This window comes from Caretta caretta, chromosome 3, assembly GCF_965140235.1.
Source record: "Caretta caretta isolate rCarCar2 chromosome 3, rCarCar1.hap1, whole genome shotgun sequence".
In the NCBI taxonomy this organism is placed as follows: Eukaryota; Metazoa; Chordata; order Testudines; family Cheloniidae; genus Caretta; species Caretta caretta.
In genome coordinates this window covers 44,683,408-44,705,034 of record NC_134208.1, presented here as the reverse complement: position 1 = coordinate 44,705,034, position 21,627 = coordinate 44,683,408, and the positions used below count along the sequence as shown (strand labels likewise).

The 21,627-nt window shown below is 41.7% G+C and overlaps 1 protein-coding gene across 2 annotated transcripts in view; it reads left to right on the top strand.

Moving 5' to 3' along the window:
- Nucleotides 1–4,018: 4,018 nt before the first annotated feature.
- CSMD1 (CUB and Sushi multiple domains 1) overlaps nt 4,019–21,627 on the top strand; it is a 1,991,107-nt gene continuing 1,973,498 nt past the window's right edge. For both annotated transcript variants that reach the window (XM_048845330.2, XM_048845329.2), the window contains exon 1: nt 4,019–4,613. In XM_048845330.2, coding sequence (XP_048701287.2) covers nt 4,547–4,613 — 67 coding nt within the window. In that variant the 5' untranslated portion in view covers nt 4,019–4,546. The remainder of the gene's footprint in view (nt 4,614–21,627) is intronic.

Genomic DNA, 21,627 nt, shown 5'->3' with positions numbered 1-21,627 from the left:
TAATAAGCAATCTAGTTAGATATGCGTTAGATTCTGTTTTGTTTAAATGGCTAATAAAATAAGTTGTGCTGAATGGAATGTATATTCCTGTTTTTGTGTCTTTTTGTAACTTAAGGTTTTGCGTAGAGCGAATCTCTATGTTTTGAATCTGATTACCCTGTAAGGTATTTAGCATCCTGATTTTACAGAGGTGATTCTTTTACTTTTTTTCTTCTATTAAAATTCTTCTTTTAAGAACCTGATTGCTTTTTTCTTGTTCTTAAGATCCAAGGGTTTGGGTCTGTGTTAACCTATGCAAATTGGTGAGGATTTTTATCAAGCCTTCCCCAGGAAAGAGGTTGTAGGGTTTGGGAGGATTTTGGGGGGAAAGACGTTTCCAAGCGGGCTCTTTCCCTGTTATATATTTGTTGAGACGGTTGGTGGTGGCAGCAATAAAGACCAGGGGCAAAAGGTAAAATAGTTTGTACCTTGGGGAAGTTTTAACCTAAGCTGGTAAAAATAAGCTTAGGGGGGTTTTCATGCAGGTCCCCACATTTGTACCCTAGAATTCAGAGTGGGGAAGGAACCTTGACAACATACAAAGTCAAATGTCAATGAAGAGATATGAACTCAACAGGAAAGGAGCACATTGGGGTGGGGGGAACAAAAACAAGCCATGGGCATTATTCTGTCTGCGTAGAACCTAGGAAGTAAATGGACAGTGCATTTTCATTCATGAAAGCAGGGTCTCAGCCAAACTTGACTGAAAACACTGAAGAGAACTTTGGGTGAGATAAACTTCTTTCGCCAGGAGGTTAACCTGTTGGTTAAGTTTAGTATCTAGAAAGTGTATTATGATTTTGCTTTATATATAACCATTTGTTTCCACCATCCTCACTCACTACCACCTGAATCTTCAGTATTTGATAATAAACATATTTTTGTTTTCACTAGAAATATTTCTCGGTGCTGTGGTATTAAGCAAAGTGCTGGTCCTGAGTTGAATCTTACAAGCTGGTGTGTACTGTTCTTTTGGGACTAGCAGGCCTGGTAATGCTGTGAGTGTTCAGTGGATAAAGAGCTGGACACTTCAAGGAATACTCTGAGTATTCATTTTTCTTATCGCTACCTGTGCAGAGAGCAAGGTCTGTGTAAGCCAGGAGGCAGTGCTTGTGCTGCTGAAAGCTGGTGGTTTAAGGGTGGTATTCCATAGCGGGCACAAACAAGGCTCCTTCCTTGTTAAGTGAAAGTAGAGGTAAGGTTCCTCATAACCCTATCTATACCCGGGGAGCACCACAGCTATTTACTTACCTCCCTTTGTAAAGAACTCTTAGGCCACGTCTACACTACCCGCTAGATTGGCGGGTAGTGATCGATCTATTGGGGATTGATTTATCACATCTAGTGTAGACGCGATAAATCGATCCCTGATTGCTCTGCCATCGACTCCGAAACTCCACCAGGGTGAGAGGCAGAAGCGGAGTCGACGGGGGAGCGGCGGCCGTCGATCCCACGCCACAAGGACGCGAAGTAAGTGATTCTAAGTCTATCTAAGATATGTCAACTTCAGCTACGCTATTCTCGTAGCTGAAGTTGTGTATCTTAAATCGATTTCCCCCCTCCCCAGTGTAGACCAGACCTGATATCTATGGCTGAAAGTGCTATATAAATAGCAATAATATTTAATCCAGGGGTTCTCAAACTTCATTGCATCATGACCCCCTTTCAACAATAAAAATTACTACATGACCTTGGGGGGGGGGGGGAATGAAAGCCCGAGCCAGCCTAAGCCCCAGGTTTGGGGAGGCCAAAACCCAGTGGCTTCAGTCTCAGGCAGGGGCCTGTAATCTGAGTCCCGATGCCCAGGGCTAAAGCCCTCAGGCTTCGGCCCTGGGCAGTGGTGCTCAGGCTTCAGCTTCAGCCCCAGCAAGTCTAAGTCAGCCCTGGCGACCCCATTAAGATGGGGTCATGGCCCACATTGAGGTCCAGATATATAGTTTGAGAACTGCTGATTTAATCAATAATAGAGTTACCTTCCATGTACCTTACTTTTGCTGATTAAAATAAGATTCTCAGTACTATTTAAAGTTTGATTTTTAAGGGCATGTCTATAGGAACAGTAGAGCATCACAAGTTTGGGTGTAAATCTATCTGGCATTGTCCTACCCTGCCCTATCCTGCACAGACATTTCCATAGTGTGCTTTGACCTACCCATCACTGAAAAGATCAAAATCTAGGGCAAAAAGTTCAATGGGTTTCTAGAAGAAACTTCTTTTTTTAGGAAATCTGGGCCCAGAACTAGTGGGGGTTAGGAACCAGCAATCCCAATTTTAAGCTTGGTGAACATTTCTACAGCTCATACACTGACTTCAGAATTTGGCACAGTCCATCACAATGAGTGATCTGCACAATAAATACGATGGTGGGCAGGTGAATTGCATATGGTAGTAGTGAAGTGCATTAGTAGAGGAAGTCTGTGTCGGGAAGTTCTCACAGTGCCTGCCTATATGTTGCCTGATTCTAGCCACCTTTAGAATCTTCTTATTGTCATGAATATAAAAATTCATCTTAGAGGTGAGTTTCAAATACAGACCAGAATATATCTTTATTATAAAGTGTTCAGTTCATCACATATGCATCCTAGGAGTGCAGTCATTTTGGGGGTAGAATTCAGAAACAGGTGGGAAAATGTCAAAAAATATGAAGCCATCACAAGAAAGACTCACCACGAGATGGCAGTAATGTCACGTCTTTTCCTGCAGATTTTCATTGCCCTGAGATTTTTTTGGGTGAGAAACGCAACAACATTAATACATAAATACAAGCTTATTACAAAGTCAGCCTCCCCCGTTCAATACCCATTCGCCACCTTACCAAGAGAAAACAACGTTGCATATTTTACCAAGAAAGCTCATCGTAAGTGAATAATTACAACCTTGAAACTACCTCTCTCCACGTGTGTCGTTTCTTTCCTATGATCCTTTGTAATATTTTAATTACTGATACAGGTAACAGCAAGCATTAATTATGTAGTTAGGCACAGTGTGTAGTATTAGTGGCTATAGTGTTTTAATTCCTATTGGATCTAAACCAAGACTTGAGGCTCTCTTATTTTAAAGATATTTTCTTAATTGTAAAAAGAGACTAGATGCAAAGAGACTAGGTGAGGGATGGGGGGAAGCACCCATATATCCTAACCCTGGTAACAACGACAGCATATAAATACGCTTACGTTTTATTTTCATCAGCCTCTCTGAACTGCCTCCTTTTGTTTTAGGGTCAAGGCTAAGAGAAGCCCTTTCTGAGTACTAGCCTGGCGTGTCTGGATTTTAGACACGTTTTTTAATGGCAGAAATCCTTCTTGGTGACACGAGTCATTAGGAATAGCAGTGCAAAGACAGGGCACCGTTTCTCAAGGAGACTTCGGCTCTTTCAGTCCCCCTAAGAAGATCGATTTGGTCTGATTGAAGAATTCGGAATGAACTATTGGAGCACATAACAGGTCAGAAATTCTTCCTTTTCCAAAGCTAGCTTGGGGCTAGAGAGGCCAGGGATTTCCTCCTCCTCTTCCCCTCCCCAGTCTTGGAAACTCTGCATAGCGATTACAAATCGCGGAGGCGCCCTAGCAAGGGAGCGTGGAAGAGGCACCTGAGAAGATTGATCTCTGAGCAGGACCCCATTCAAACAAGGTGGTACATTTCGTAACCACGTGTTGTGCAACACAGGGCATTGTTCGCCCTTCTCTTGGCGTCTGTGCGAGCTAATTGCGTGCAGCGAAGGCCAGGGGCACTGTCAGCAAGTAGGAGCCAACAGGGTGTAGGAAGAAAGTCTTTGCCTTCATGGGACTCTTCAAGTGCAGCTGGAGTTGCCGCGCCTTGCTGTCCCCTCCGCGTGTGAGTGCCTGAGACAGAGTGACCCCGATGCTATGGCAAAGGCGCCTGGTTCTTGAGCGGGGAGGCTGCCGGGCGAGTGTGGGTGCGTGCACGTTGCAGCCAGGAGGCTGCCCACTTGGGTTAGTGTGCGCTGGCTATGCAGCTCCAGCCAGTCTTCTTCCCCTCTCTGTGGGAAGTGATGGTTGAGTCCAGCAGCAGTAGCAGCAGCTCCTTGTGTCGCTAGCAGCCCGTCTGCTGCGCTCTCGATCCCTCCCTCTCTCCTCCTCCTCCTCCTCCTCCTCTTTCTCACACTCGCTGGATCGCTCTCCTCCTGCTGCCTCTTCTCCCTTGCCTCCCTGCTTCTCTCGATGCCTCTCTGCCTAGGTCTCTGCTTGGTGTTCCTCCCCCTTGGACCGGCCAGCCAGCAGCCAGGCTCTCCGGGCTCTAAGCATCCTCGCCCTGCAGTGGCTCAGGACTTGATGCTATGAGAAGAGCGAAGCGAGCCGAGCGACCAGTCCTGCAGGAGGCGTCGAATGCTGCGCTGCTCTCGGGACCTGGATCTTTCCCCTCTTCCTCTCTTTGCCCTTTGGTGATTATTTGGCACTGTCCTTAGTCCCACTGCTCCTCGGAGGAGACGGTCACAGCCGAGAAGAGCCGCTGGGGCTGTGTGTGGGTGTGTGGAATAACTGCAGACATGACTGCGTGGAGGAAATTCAAGTCTCTGCTGTTTTTCTGCGCGGGGCTCCTCACTGCAGCTCAGGGTAAGATCTGGGTTTCTTGCAATCAGGGTCTATATTTGTGCTCAGGAAGGAGCTGGCTGGGGATCGGGGCAATTATTTCATCCCAACTCTCCGCTCCCCGCCGGCGAGTTCCCCATCACTGATTTCTGTTCAACGCAATTGCAGGCATTCGGCTTCCCAAGCTATCCCCCCCCCCCCCCACCCCTTTCCCTTATCCTCTCTCTCCCATGTGGACTTCTCCGGGCTTTGGGTTCAGAGCCCTCCCGATGGGTCCTGACAAGCACCCGGGGGAAAGCGGAGAGCAGGAGCCGGACCCCAACTGCTCTGTGCCCGTTGTGATGCTCCGAGAGGAGCTGTGCGCACAGGATGCGGAGGGGAGTTTGCGAACAGTTCCCCGCTGCACACGGCGGTGCGGTACTTGCCAGCTTGCTATGGGCAGCACCTGGGCGGGCAAGTTTGTTTCTCCCCTCCTTTCCCTGGATTTAAATACATCTTCCCACTCCCGACACCGCGATCTGCCTCCCTGCTCCCGCGGCTGGCTGGGGGGAGTCGCCCCCGCTTTCCCTATAGTCGGACTTCGTCTCTTGTAAGTTGCCAGGAGTGGCCTAGCTGGGGAAGTAGCGGAAAGAAGGGAAGCTGGGTCCGGCTTCTCTTTTGACCTCCCTCCTTTCCTCTTCCCTGCGCGGGTGAAGGGAGCGCGTTGATGCCCAGCACCTAAAACGCACAGCGTTCCCCACCCGAGCAGCTTGGCTTTCGCTTGGAAAGGAGTTAGGTGAAGGGGTGCAGAACTAGGTTTCACAAGTTCAGGGCTGGCCTCAGCCCCAACACTTGCCTCATGTCTGGAGACAACAACTTCCCCATTATTCACTTCGCCTCTCCTCAGCCGGGTCCTTTTAAGTGCTGCTCTGGGGGGGAGGAAGGCTGCTCACAGCAAGGCACCTGTCCCTGTTTCCTATTCACCTGCTCTCAGCTGTTTTCTCTAGATGCAGCCTGTCCTCGGGGGGAGGGGGTCGATTTATTTTGTAATCTGCACAGCGCCTGGGAGGTGGGGGCAGGGTCTCTTCCCCCTCCCAAATTTTCAAAATGTTTCTTAAAAATAAATAGGTGATTCCATCTTATTTTCCTCCCATTTTCTGCCCCCTTCTGCTGCTCCCCAAGTTGTTTTTCCTTTCTTTCTTTCTTTCTTTCTTTCTTTCTTTCTTTCTTTCTTTCTTTCTTTCTTTCTTTCTTTCTTTCTTTCTTTTTTGGAGGGGCGGGTGACTGAAAATAGAAAAGGAGAGAAAGAAAGCGAAACGCCAAACTCCACACTGAGGAGTTTTAGTTCCTCGTTCCCTGTCCTGCTCTCTCCTTTGGGCCCGTCGTGCTGGGGGTCACTGTCTACACTGGGCGGCATTGCAGAGTGCCCTTTGTTTTTAGTATGTTCCCGGGGTAGCTTTGGTCCGCAGACAGCGGTTCTGAGAGGGGTGCGAGGCAGTAGGTGTGTATCTAATGCTGACCCACTTGGGCTGGGCAAAGGAACCGGCGGAGCAGCAGTAAGACACGTCTGGTCCCTAACCCCCCGAGGACCCTGCCTCAGCCCAAAACCCGGGGCTGCCCCGGGTGACAGGGCAACATCGCGTCACTGGGCTATCTCCGATCTCCTTTTACCGGTTGGGAATAAAGAACAGAGAAGCACAAACATCGGATTGATTTGGTAGTGGTGCTGAAAGGGCAGCTCCTTAAGTGGGGGTTGTCCTTGGTGCATTACACATGGTGCACTCCAGTCCCAGGCGAGCAAAAAAAAATCCTGTATGTCTAATCACCTGTCCAGAGGTCCGGCGTCCCCAGCCCCCACCTGCCCACCCCCTTTCTGCCCGTTGATTGTTTCCCCCAGGTTGGCAGGGGCTATTTGTTTTCCCTCTTTTCGGTTCCTGATCCTTCCCCAGTTAACCCACGCTTTGCACTGCCCTGCGGCTGTTTAATAACCCTCACGCGTGCCTGGCACTTCAGCCCCCGCCTCTGGATTGGGTGGGTTTGGGGAAGAATGACATGAAGCCGGATCCGCTGGCACGTCGCGCTGGGGCCAGGAGGCGGAGGTGGTAACAGCTGCCTGGGTCCAGCAGCGCCGCCAGGTCCAGAAGATCGGGGCCAGGGGGAGGAAGGGATAGGCTAGGTCAGGAACTGACACCCAATGGCTATTCCCAACTCTGCCCCTGCCACAGCCCACCCCACCGTAGCAAGGCCAATCATCTGTCCCCTGGCCGGGCCTCGGGTGTGGAATGGGGCGAGTTGCAATCAATGCTACTATTGTCTCGGCTTTCTTGGAGGGCCCGCTCCTCATTTATAACAAACACTGTAGTTGGTCCTGGCGTTTGACATTTAAGTGGTTTGTTGGTTTTTTTTTTTGCAAAGCTGACAGCACATATGAAAAGCTGGAGGCTGGATCCTGGTTATCCAGCGCTGATCCGCCGTGGTTTGCTTACATACAAAGAGCTTGGCCGGGCACATTTGGGCACTACCTCTGATGCTGCGCTGCAGAATATAATTATACCTGGTTTAATATGGAGCAGGAACGCACCCACTTAAAGGCTGCAACCTGCCTTAATATTGAAGCCAAACAACAGGTAGAAGAGGAACCAGCAGGGGTATTTGACATAATTCTTTCCCATTAAGGTCCCTAGGCAGTTGCGCACAGGTATCTATATTTAGTAAAAGATAAACCTAAGGCTGAAATTAGATTTACAGAGTAAAAAGAGCGAGAGGATTCATTGCTTAGTAACGTGAACAGCCTTTGCTTCCAGAAGTCCATAAAATCGTAATGTAGGAACTCTTTATTTTAGCTGTCCAATGGCGGTGAATTAATTTGCTGTTCATTGTAATAGGGATTCTCTTGGGTTTGATAAGTAAAGCTCCAAAGTGCTGCATTTTTCTGTAGGTGTTGACTTGCACGTAGTTTTCCCTTTATCCAGATGTAAATGAAAGCTGTTCTGCCTTCTGCATTGCTCTTTAACAGTAGCATTATGAAATGAAATTCAGACCCTCTGCTGCTGCTGTACAATTGGCTACAACTTTTCAAGGGTAAAAAGCAAGGACTGAATGTAGGTAAAAAAATGCGCACATTTCCCCTTAATGTAGTAAGTAGACTTAAGAGGCATTGCTATGGCTTCTGTTCAGTTGCTACCATTATGTTATACTGATGGATGGGAGTATTTTGGAAAACAGGTAAAGTTTTTCTCCTTTTATACGCTATAGAGAGACAGACATGGAGTCCTTTAAAAATATCACTCCTTCAAAAACTATCGGAGAAAAGAATGCTTCACAAGGCAAACAACAGCAGTACTCAGCTCTGTAGGGTAAAGTAGCTTGTTTATCAAAGTCATTTGTTCATTTTGATAGGCTACATCTCAGCCAAAAACCTCCAGGAGTCTGTTAGTTTCTTTGAATCTTGCAAAAACACAGTAGCATTGCCCCCCCCCCCCTCTCTTTTTTAAAAAAATGAGAAACATCTACTAATTGGAAAGTAAAGCAGAAGATTTAAATTACTGTGAGATTAAAATTTCTTCAGGCTAGAAGGTTAAAATAATCTCTATTGGCGGAATCTTTATTCTTTGGCATCTCTAGCTACGTTTATAGAAGACAACATAAGGGAATGCATTGATGGAATATTTTATATTAGGTACAATACATGTTTTCAAATATTTTCAAGATCAGTTACTGTCCTTTTTCAGATCACTTTGGAATACTTTCTCTTTTATTTCCACTTAATTGTCTCAAACAGAATGTTCATAAACAAGTTTTATATTATATTACAACCTCAGTGGTATAATTCATATTAATCGAAAAGAGAGAAGGAAAGAGATTTCTGAGTTTAAATCATATCCAGTCTGGGAAAGCACTCACACATCTACACTTTAAGATCTTGTTTTAAAAAAGCAACCCTGCATTTTATGTACTCTCTGTTTGCTGTGGTCACTTTGTCAAATAATTACTATGACTATAATACCTATAAGTTTCCACTACATTTAAGGCCTGCTCAGTATATTGAATTGAGAGCATTTCTCTCTTAAAGTAATGTATTTTCTCTATCTCCAGAGCAATGTTTCTCAAACTGTGAAGATGGTGTCCCTAGAGAGGCTCCTGTCTCCTCCAGAGGAAGCTCAAACCAGCAAGGAGAAAATGAGTTAAAGAGGTTTTGGGTTTTTGTTTTTGTTTTTAATTTTTTGCACTTAGGACCAGAGCCAAGTATTGGATGTTCAGAAATGAGTGATAAGTACTCAATGGACAATCCGTTTTCTGCTCAGTCCGAAGTGGAAATGGCCTAACAAGAAACAAAAATGAGCAAGCAAGTCTGTCCCAAGGATTAAAATATGCTGTCCTAATGTATCAGCGTATTCACTTTTAATAAATTATCTCCTCATTTTAAAAATACGCCTTTACATTAGGAAAGACCCATGTTTCTGTGTTTACACTAGAGTAAAAATATTAGGTAAAGTCTGAGAAAACTACGCTGTAGAAATTATATGAGTTCATCGGAGATCCCAAGAACATAGCCACCTTCTAGTTTTAACCCTCCTATTAAAAATGGTCCAAAAGAAGATACAGTAATTTGCAAATATGAGGCCCTGACAATAGTGTACAAGAACCCAGTCATGTGACGTGTACAATGACTTCAGGGCTCACTAAAATCAAAATGGGTGTTGAGGGCTTACGGCACCTTCTGAGATAGACTGTAAGCACAGGAAGTAGTCTCTGGGCTAGTTTCAGTTGCTTACTTTTGCACTTACACATTAATGCCCTTTCGTACATATGTATGATTTAGACTAGAGCTTGAGAGTATCGTGTGGTTTTTTTTGTTTTGTTTTTCTGCTAAGTGTTCCTCCCATACAAATTTGGGGCCCAATTCTTGATCTCATTTGTACTGGTTCTACAGTAGTGTAATAACATATTTATTTAGGCTGGGATTTTCAAAAAAGCTTAAGGAAATTAGGGTCCAGATACATTTGAAATTGAAATTTTGATCCCACTGAATACAAGTGTGTAAAATCTCAAGGAACAGAAATCAACAAATTAACTAATTGTTGTACTGAGGGTCCTCTTTGGGAAGTGACTGAGAACCCTTATTGACTATTAATTTGAAAATTTACAAATTCAGTCTTTTGTACACCATCATTTGACCTTCATATTAATACCTTGTTTCAGAGTAATCAACTGCTTAAGGTGTGATGCTGTAAATTCAGATCTAACTGTGAGTTCAAAGCCATGAAGTAACTGGGATCTTCATGTCTCTGGTTCCTGAAGCCTGGTCTATGCTTAAAAACTAGATTGGTAGGGGTGTGATTTGTTTTGCCAACATCTTTATGCCAGTAAAAGCCCTAGTGTAGATGCAGTTATATCAGTACATCTTATTTTGATTGGCTGAATCAGAGTTAGGTATAAGCACTTTTATGCCATTATAATTGTGTCTATACAAGATGGTATTTGCCACATTAATTATGCTAACATAGTTAAAGCAGCAAAACTTTTAAGTTTAGACAAAGCCTGTAGTGTAGTTGAGTGGCTTTACTATAAAGGTATCCTAGTGTAATTGCAATAAGATTACGGCCCTTCTGGAATCACATCCACATGGCTGCAAAATTAAGATTATAGTGTTAAGATGTTTCTTTTCCCCATTTTTGCAATGAACAAAGAATGATTGATATGGAAGTGTCCCATATGGAGGTATGAAACACTTTTTTTACTGAGATACTTTACTTTTCTATATCAGCTGCAATTTCCTTTCCAGTGGATCTCAAACTTATTTTTTTGCATGGACCACTTGAAAATTGCTGAGGGTCTCTGCGGACCACTTAATGATCTTTCCAAATGTTGTTTGTACTGTTAGCTAACTATTGTAAAGCATTTTGGATAAAAGCGCAATATAAAAAACCCCTTAATAATAATAAACTTTTTTTGCTCTACAAATAAAAGCACACAACTCATATTTTAATATCAGTAGTCTTACCTTTCTAATGCAATGGATGTGCCCTCTTTCCCCTGCTGCGGCAGCCCCCAAGCTGGGGCTGTGAAGGAGGGGGAAGGGGGTCTCTCCCTCTCTCCTCTGCCACAGCAGCCCCTGAGCTGGGGCTGGGAAAGAGGGGGGTTTCTCCCCCACCACAGCAGTCACAGAGCTGAGGCTGGGAAGGAGGGCCGTCTCACCCCAGCAGCCACAACCCTGGAGCTGGGGAAAACCTTCTTTCTCTGGCCGCTGTAGCCCTGCACATCCCATATTCCTTCCACCTCCTCTTCTCACCCCACTGCTCCCTCCCACCTACCCTCTTCCCCACTCCCAAGGCCACCACTTCACTTTACATGTGCGTCTTCTCCAGGGTCCAGGCACCTAATTAGCAGAGCCACACCTACACGGCTCCACTAATTAGGTGGGTGGCCCTTCATTCTCTCATGTGCAGCTGCCCAGGTGTGCACCTAAGAGGGAACTATCTGCGGACCACCTGCATGGAGGTTGCGGAACACTGGTTGTCCATGGACCACAGTTTAAGAAGCTCTGCTTTACACCATTTTGATCAAGCAGTAACTTTTGAACTATGGACAAATGCCTTCAGTACCTGAGGAAAGCTGTGAGATATTGCTTTATCTTCATACATCTTTATCCTAGCTGGATTAAAGATTCAAGTAAACCACACAACATTTCTTCCATATTTAAGAAAATCCACATTAGGTTGGTTATAAACATTAATTAATGCTTAAACAAACTACTTGAATTAGTGCCAGTATTATGCTGATATACAAAGGCAATATTTATCAGTTCTCTACATTTAGGAATTTAATTATAAAAGAAGAAACACACATGCATGGAGACCTCTTACAAGAGAAATACTACATTGTATGGTCATTAAAGAGTCATACCATTCTTCAGAGCACACATATTTTTCTCCAAGATTCTATGCAGTTGAAAAACTGTAAACCACAACAGTTTCCCATCATTTTTAACTGGAGGGCCCATTCAGTTAAAAAGTAGAGCAAGATTTAATTAGTCTCATATTTCTGATGATTAACCAGATGCCTCTTGATTAATCAGGGTACTGTCAATAGTTCACCTTCTGTGAAAGATAAGCAAAAATAAACAAAACCCCCCCCCATGATTTCTTGCAATTTTAATAATGCTTTAATTTCAGGTATAAAAATTCATTGCAATTTGTTACAGCTTTGCAGTTATTAAATTATGCATTTTAATGACCAATTAGCTATCCAATAGCTATTTCCATCTTTATATAACTTAACATTTAGAGACATTATTTACTAAAGCAAAATAACTTATTATAATTTTGAGGGATCAATACTACTGCAATTGATGTCAATAGGAGTTTTTCTGTTGATTTCAACAGTAGCTGGATGGGGCCCTTGGTGAATGATTAGGTCTGTAAATAAGGCTGAGACTTTGTGATGCAACACCCTTTTTCTCAGCTGAACTTTCAGTCACTGGGGCCCTCTGTCAGGGTTTACACTGGTGTAAAACAGCATGAACTTGCAGTAAATCTGGGCCATTGATCTTGGCAGCATTAATAGGCTCATATATTTATGAAGATAATCTGTTCTTGAACAATTTATCCAATATACAGATATAGATATAGAATTCTACTCAACTTCTGGTTTGCTGCTTCTCCCCTCCCCTCCTTTAAGAAATTATTGTGGACAATTTGCAGAAAATGCTACCATCATTTTAGTCTTGAAATGTTTTATGTCTCTTCTACAGTATCCCAGGAATACTGAAGTACAGGATCATGCTCCACAATCCTGTCTCTTTTGTACAGGGGTATTCTGGAAAAAAATGTTTGCTAAATTGCAGCTCATACAGTGCTGAGCAGGATGAATAATACTTTGCAAAGCCCACAGCTTTTGTTTTGCAAACAGTTGCATAAAATATTGTCACCATTTTAAAATGGAATTTTGCAGCCCTTCCCTTTTACTTTATTTGCAATTTACTTTACTTTTAATTTACTTTATTTGCAAATTGTAAGATTTTTTTACTGAAAAGTTGCAAAATGCAAACTTTTGAATATTTTTTCTATGAAAGTCATCTTTGGTTTTTATTATAGAGTGGGCTGATAGTGACACCTGTAGTTAGATTGCCTTTTTTTTTTTTAAACTTAAACACCTCCATTGTTGGCATCAAGTCTTTGAAATGTGGCAGTGTCTCCTGGGGCCAGAGATGTGCCTTTTCTTTTTTCCATGAGCTTCTGATCAAATATAGAAGTGATGTAAACTTTTGAAAATAATCATTTCCCTTCTTTCACATGTGTTGTCAGCATCGTTTTGGCAACAAACCAAAATAATAACCGAATATAAAATTCTAATCTAATGCCTGGTTTACCAAAGCCATGGCAGTGCACATTGTATTGGGAACCCCAGCAGCAGACCAAATCTCCAGAAGTTGGGAAAAGGAGCTGGGCCAGGCTCCACACAACTATCACAAATACACAACATATGATTCCAGTGACCCATTCCCACCTCTGCTGGCACCAGTTTGGAAAGGAGCTTCCCAGCTCCCATGCTGGGAGAAAGAGAGTTGACACTGGCAACCTTAACTGACATCTTCCTGCTTCTGAGTGCTTGACTTTACAATCTAAATAAGGTTTAGATATAGATTTATCATAGTGCGTTTTTTTAATGTAATTATTGACATTTTGTACGTAGTTGCAATGAGAATATAGTGCTCCAAAGAACCACATAAGATCAGGGCACTGTATTTCTAGGCACTATAGAAACATACTAGTACACATGGATCCTGAAAGAGAACAAAACAAGTTACTGAAAAAACAATAAGAAAAGAAGAGGGTACAAAGTGGTGAGGGTAATGGTATGCTTGAGAAAGGGAAACAGGAAGTATCCTTCTGATCTTTCTTATAATATAATACAGGAATTGAGTCAGACTGAGCATTTGGAGACAATGCTACTGTATAATTCACTTTTAGAATTCTAGTACCATTGACCAGCTGCTGATGTTATAGTAAGTGACCTTACACATTTGTAGACATATCTCTTGTGAAATGTTTCAGAGTAACAGCCGTGTGAGTCTGTATTCGCAAAAAGAAAAGGAGTACTTGTGGCACCTTAGAGACTAACCAATTTATTTGAGCATGAGCTTTCATGAGCTACAGCTCACGAAATGTATGTATGCATCCGATGAAGTGAGCTGTAGCTCACGAAAGCTTATGCTCAAATAAATTGGTTAGTCTCTAATGTGCCACAAGTACTCCTTTTCTCTTGTGAAATGAAATTGATTTCCTTTATCTAAGCACATGAATATCTAGAGTATTCACCTTGACTCATTGTTTGCAGTAGCTCCAATGGGAGGAATGCGATGCTAGTAGATTTTAGGAAAGCAAAGGTGGCAACACAAGAGTATAGAGATGAGTGAACTTTGTTCAGCTCGGTTTCTCTTGCTTACCTATGAACCTATTTAAAAGAGGCTGTAAAACAAGCATAAATTTTAAGCCTTGTTAAGATCTTGTTAAGCCTTTTGCAGATCCACAAGGTTGTTAATTTGAAAAGAATCTCCAAGCCTGTGGTTGAAATCCTTGCCTCTATTCACAGCTAGCCAAATTTGGCTTTGATTTTGGTACTGTACTTTATAGTTTAATTTTGCTAAAGGATGAATCCTGAGTAGTTGGAACCTGATCCAAAGCCCAGGGAACTCAATGGCCATTATTGCACCCTCCATCCATGTAGAAAACTCATCTCAAAATGAGAACATAGTGGCAAGTCAAATATTGATGAATAGAGCCCTAACTCTTGCATAATATTAGTATTTGATATTATGCAAATAGCCACAGAAGCTTCATTTACATTAAAGATCCATTATATTTGAAATCTTTTGACCAGCCTGAAGTGTATCCTCTCTGCTCCATTTCTCTAGCATTTAATTTATTTGCTTTTGAGGAGAGATTAACCTTTAATTGCTTTTTTTAGTAACATTTAGTAAACAGACTGATCAAATGGAGATGATCTGTGCAAACAGGAAAGAAGGATTTCTACAACTCACGTTGCCATGACAATCTAGTTCTTTCTGTCAACTCTTGAGAGGCTCCAGAGTATTTTTTTTTAAAACAGTGCATCAGATAATACTTTGGAATATGAGGTTTCCCTGGTTTTTATATTTTATGGTTTAAGTCAGCTGAGCATCTAGCCCCTAGTATTCTGTATGCACCTATAAACAGTAAATATAATAAAAAATATGATAGCATCTTGCAATCCAATCAATGGAGTTATGTTGCTTTATACCAGCTGAGGATCCAGCCTTAGATGTTGTGTTATCAGGCTGTTAAGATTTCCTTTGTAACAACATGATGATAATAAATAGTAATCATCAAAATAATAATAGGTACTATAGAGTGGAGAGGCCAACTTACAATTGTCATTTTGAGCTCCATGACAGTATTTTATCTTGAAGCTTTACATTTTGAGGGAATTACACTACAGAAAAGGATTACAGAACAAAAAAGGATTAATCATTTTATTTCTTTTACAGCTCCAATTACAAAATTAGTTCAATGAAATGTTACAGTAGGAAAGAAGAATAAAAGGCGATGTTGCCTGAACATTTCAATTACTATCTGAGGTACTTCTAACCAAACTAAACTTTCCCATTTGATTTATACTTAGCAAAATATATGCATTTTGTCTCTTTTGAAATACATAAAAATAGTCTAAAGTTACTTTAAAATAGTTTCTAAAGAAATAAGTTGCTGGTTTAAAGAGGTATTTCTTAGGTTGCAGTTGGAAGAGAAAGGAATGTGGTATGAACATAAGATAAAGTGCCATGCTATTTCTACTGGGAAAATAGGTTTACTTGTGTTGCAGGAGCCCAGGAACAGGTCTTTTTTTTTTTTTTTAAATTAATGTTCCTGGAAGATGAGGGTCAGACAGTTGGTGTAATTTCTTTACCACTTGGTAATGGATTTGAGATGACTAATATTACATTTAAAAGAAAGTTTAGGAATCATTTTGTCAAAGTGAATTCAGTTTTAAAGTTTATCACGAATACCTATCTGATCAGTTCTTTCTGCATATAGACACACTAATTTGAATCAATAATAGCTAGTCATTTTACTGTTATATGTCTGAGTTTCTTCTGCTGAAAACTGGAACTAATCCAGTATTTCAAGTAAGGATGAAGGGCCAGATTCTCCTCTCAGGAACTTTGGTGTAATCTATTTGGGTTGGTTCCAATTTAACTGACAGGAAAATGAGTCATTAAAACCCCTCACAAACCTGGCTCTTCAAGCCTTGCTCAGACAACACTCTCCCTGGTTTCAGAGGGATTGGGCGTTGAGTAAGGACTGAAAGATCAGGCCCCAAGAGTTCAGAGACTTCTCCTCCTGTCTCACCTTCTCATGCTCTTTATAACTTTCACTTTACTAGTACTGCATCTCAGTGTCTGAAGAAGACCTGAAAAAGTTGGTCCAACAAATGATGTTACCTCACCCACCTTGTCTCTTTTATTTAACAAAGAAGCAGACTTGTGGATGGAATACATTTGTGATACATCGCGACTCAAGTCATACTCAGTCTGCCTGCAACGCAATCCCTTTGTAACCAAATATCTGATGGAAGGGTAAATCTGTTTATTGAATAACAGAACGTGTGCATAGTATAAGGCTTCTGCTGAGCTCATTGCAGTAAAGAAGCAAGTTTTAGAGTAAAGTCCAATGCACCGAGAAGGGTGATGGGAACAATCTTTATTACAAGATTCTAGGTTTATATGAATCTTAATTTTTGCATTATTTTCAGAGTTGTCAAGTACCTGCAGGTCCGATTGACTTCAGTGGAAACTGCAGATGCTTGGCTCCCCAGAACCTCTTGTCATTTGTGCCTAATTTACATTTACTTTTGAGCAGTAAAGAGAATGGATACAATACATAATAGCCATTCACCTTTTCTTAAATGTGAGGTACCTTTAGCTAATTGTTCTGTGAGATCCAAACCTCATACAGTTTCCTAGTATAAACCCATTTTCTTTGTTTTATTTAAACATCAAAGCATCCCATTTCCCCCCATATATAAAGTCATACTAAAGAAAGAGATCTGAACATGACATACTCAGGAACAGAATAGCAATTACAGAGCAAAAATTATAAAGCAGTGCAAGATGCAATTTGAAACTAAGCCAATTCACGCTTCATGTAGACTGTATTGGATGCCTATTAAGTAGCTTTGTCCAGGCCCATGACTAAGAGAAAGCAAACAACAAATACTCTACATTATTTCTTCCGTTGGAATTCTGTTCTGTTTTCTCTATCTGGTTCTGGTGGGCAGAGATTGTCTTTATTTTGGGTTGTATTTATTCCTGTGAGGAACGACCTATTGTAGGAGATGGCATAGTGCCTCACCACCTCGGGGAAATACAAGGAGAGCTTCCCAACTCCTCTACTTTAAGAGGTGCAGCAAGCACATGCCCCCATGGTGAGACAGCTTTGCTGGCTGGTGGATGAAGCTAGTGGAGCTATGGCTTTGCTTACTCCCTGCCCAACCCTGCTTACAACTAACAACTTGCTTCTATGGGGATTGAGCAATTTTGTGGCAGCCCCTGCACTTGGGGAGCAAAGAGGTTGTAATTTTTACATGGGCCCCATGAGTTAGGGAGGCATCTTATTCCCTCCACTGTGGAACTGCATGAGGGCCAGACACAATTAAGTCATCTCTGCCTTGCATAGCATTAGACAAGTTTTCAGTGATTAAAAGAGCTAGATTCAGTGCCCATTGAAACCAATGGAAGGAACCCCCCTATTGATGTCAATGAGCATTGGATCAGGCCCTAAGCAAATAATAACCCATATTGTTAATACAATAATAACATGACAATATTTTCTGGTGGTGTATATAATACAAAAATCTTTGTCACTCATGGGCCAAGTTTCTGACAGGTGTAATTCCCTTGTCTTCAGTGGAAAATGTCATAGACTTGATCAGTGTAACCCCAGAGTTGAATTTGTTTGAAAGTGAAAGCCTTGCCATAGAGTACATACACTTTCAGAGACAGTTCTATAGAACAGAAGTGTTATAAAGGACTTACTCGCCCCTGGTCACATCTTTATGTTTACTGAGTGACACTGCACATATCTAGGTAATAGCTAAAGAAAAGCACAGTGCAGAAGGATCTATCCCGTGGGAACACAATCAATTAAAAAACTAATCACTCTTTGACACTGGAATGATAAAGCACTGCCCATGATGAAGAAATGGGCTATTGCAGTGACAGAAACTGTGTCACATGAAGGTCTAGCATTCAGCTTGCAGGACAGCACAGCCAAACGTAAAAACCTTTGGAAATCATTCTTAGACTTTATCGGCTCACTCTCTGATAGCATTAGATAAAGAGATATAAAATGGAATACATCACTACATTGTTCACTGGGACATTCAGTCAGATACTGCTTTTCTTTTTTTTTTTTTTTACAGGAAAAAAATCTAGCTCTTTTTCCCCTTGGTTTTTTTCTTTTCTATTACGTTAATTATAATAATTTGTCACTTTTTATTATTTTTACAGGACCATAAGTATGAAGTGCTGTACAGGAAAATTCATATTTATTTTTGTGGTAGGGTAATGGCTAGAGCCCCAAATGAGAATGGATCCCCATTATACTGAGTACTGTGCAAAACACAGAGGAAGAAAAATCTTATAATCTAACTGGACAAGACACATACAAATTGGGAGGGGAAAGAGATGTACAGAGAAGTGAAGTATTTTTTCCTCCCAAGGTCACATAGTAAGAGTTGGGGAAAAGAACCCAAGTCTCCTTGCCTTGCTCCCAGATCAGTACCCTATTCACAGTCGTCCTTAAGGGCTGATGATCAGGATGATCATCCTTGATGCCAACTTCTGGTGGAACCAAATCAGGATGGTGGGGAGACAAGATGCCAAATCTAGGTTTGGGGTTTGTATATTCAATCTTTTGGGGGCCACCAGAAACATTTTTTATCCTGGATGACAAAAAACCTAGTGCCAGCCCTGACCCTATCCACTGTCACACACTGCCTCTCTATTTGACAGTACGTTTACTTCAAATCATTTCACTGTGTCAGTACACTGGATGTAATTCCCAGCATAGCATTCCTTTTATATTATTCCCGTATTCCTTTCTAGGAGTCTTTACTGCTATTTGTATTCATTGCAAAGTTTTAATAAAAATGGTTAACACTATAACTTTCCCCCAAAGTAGCACCTTGCTGATCACTTACATGCTACTGCCAACACAATCTCTTTGAATGCTAATGTACTGATGGTAAACCACATATACACAGCCTTTAATACTGCTCCTATGCAGTCAAAAATATCTGTTTTCCTGTACTCTTAGTGTGAAGATTAAAAGTTTGAGCACCCTTGTGACACTGCAGTGCAGATCCAAACGGTGGTTTAGAATACTGCAGGGGCACAGTGATGTATGATAGTAGGCTAAAATTCACCCCTGTGCAGAGGGCCAGCACATAGTCTATGAACCATGTAAATCCCATTTAAGCTCTATTTTGATGGCTGAAGTGATGCATAGGTCTTGTGCTGGCCTTCTGAAAAGAAGTGAATTTCATCTTGGAAGAACCCTGGAGAATAGGCACAAGCAAATCTTCAAAATAAACTTTTCTTTCTTTCTTTCTTTCTTTCTTTCTTTCTTTCTTTCTTTCTTTCTTTCTTTCTTTCTTTCTTTCTTTCTTTCTTTTTCCTGTCTCTTTAAAACTGTCTTTCCCTGGGGCTTATACTGCATTGTTTCATTCACTGCATAATTCCTTTCTTGCTCAAATAAAAGAGTTAGAAACATTTTTTGTAATGCTACAGTGTGATTTGTTGATATTCAGCTCCCAGCTGGAGAAAAGCGCAGGGGAATACTACTGGGAGCTCTTTTGCACACTGCTGTGCAGATGTTCAACACAAGAGCTAGGCACTTCTTAAACCCAGAAATTTGACCCAGAACAACCAAATTTTGGGTTTAAGCACTTCTTAAACCCAAAATTTGACCCAGAACAACCAAAACACTTGTACTCTCCTGGGACAACACAGATCACAAAACCCAGGACAAAGCATGTGAGAGCTGGGGACTAAGTGTCATTTTTGGCTACTAAACGAACTCCAGAGGCTACATGAATCCAGAGACTGACTATCTTTAGGAAGCACCGCAAAACCTTCCTCTGTACAAAGGCATTTCCACTATAAGAAAGACACAATACTGAAACTTCCTTCAACCCCCAAAACCCTATCAACCCATAAAAACAAACCCAAAACACAAACACCCAAGAGTAAACTAACACAAATTTAAAAAAAAAAAAAACTTGCTCTAAAGAGAGCTTTACTCTGAACAGAGAGAAATGCAAGAAATTCCATGAACTTCACTTGGAACTGGGGTATTGCTATTGATTTTACATGGAAAGTGCTCAGATAGTACAATGATGGGAGACAGCCTAAAACACAAAGAGAGAAAGAGAGAGAGAACTGCTTCTATTGCTGCCTGGAAGTTTGCTCCTCATATGTGCATTTAGGTTTGATATAACATGGCTACCCACCCTCCCCGCAATCCCACTCCAGCTTTAGGAATGTCTGTAAACAATGCCCATTTGAACAGCACTCTCTTTGCAAATATAACCAACATGTGCGGGTAACACTAGCATCAGCCAGCAGAAACCAGAACCTCATGATCATTAGTAGGATGACCAGATGTCCCAATTTTATAGGGACAGTCCCAATATTTGGGGCTTTTTCTTATATAGGTACCTATTACTCCCGCACCACCCTCTGTCCCAATTTTTCACACTTGTTATCTGGGCACCCTAATAATTAGGGAGACCCTGACGACTTCAAACAAAGCAGCCGAGTTTGCTCATTTTGCTTCTTTTTAAAAGGAACCCAAGTCTTTCCTGAGAGGTTATATTTAGGGGGTGAAGTTGTCTCCTATCCAAATACTTACCAGAATCAATCTTGCTTAGATTGTGAAATCTGACAAGATTTGGGGCAATATGGGCAAGCTTGGGGCAATATGGCCGGAAGAGGGTTAGAGCTGAACAAGATATTACATACCTGCTTTACTGCAATTCCTACTCACAGTGAAACAAATGAAAGGTGGAATTTCAACTTGCACTGATTTTTCTTTACTTGATTAGCTTAATCTAAACCCTTAAAATTATTTTGGGTCAGGTTGTTTGTTTAAAATATTTACTAAAGTTAGCAAAACTTTATGAACATATCATCATCAAATCCCAGATTTAATTTACAAATACTCTGTATTTACTTGAAAGTAATTATGAATTTTGGGTAGCAAGTATTTAATGGGGGATTCAGGGTGACATCAAAATTAATTGGGCAGTTCTGTGACTATGTATAAAGCTCGCCTGTTTTTAGATTGGTTTCAGAGTAGCAGCCGTGTTAGTCTGTATTCGCAAAAAGAAAAGGAGTACTTGTGGCACCTTAGAGACTAACCAATTTATTTGAGTATAAGCTTTTGTGAGCTAAGCATAAGAAAACACTTTATAAGGTATACTTCAACCAGTCTCATAGAAAGCTAACATGGTACAATGCACCCATTTTCTTTTTAATTAATACAACTCCATTTCTTCAAAGAAACTTGTTTAAATGGCTTTTGTTGATAAATTGCGACATTTTATATTGTTATGCTGCTGGCGTAGCCTTCAAATATCAGTCATTTCCTCTTTCTGCCTAGGCCTGGTCTACACTAGGAATTTACGTCAGGATAGCTACATCTCTCAGGGATGTGAAAAATCCACACCCCTCAGAGACATAGCTATACTGAATTAGCTCTCAGTGTAGACAGTGCTAGATTGATAGAAGATTTCTTCCATCAACCTAACGCCACCTCTCGGGGAGATGGATTACCTACACTGACAGGAGAATCCCTCTCATTGGCACAGGTAGTGTCTGCACAGAAGTGCCACAGTGGCAGAGCTGCCGTGGTGTGGCTGCACCGCTGTAGCGTTTTCAATGTAGACATGCCTGTAGTTTCGCTTCTGTTTAGTATAATGAACCTACTTGAAAAATTCAGGAAATCAAAACCTATTGATT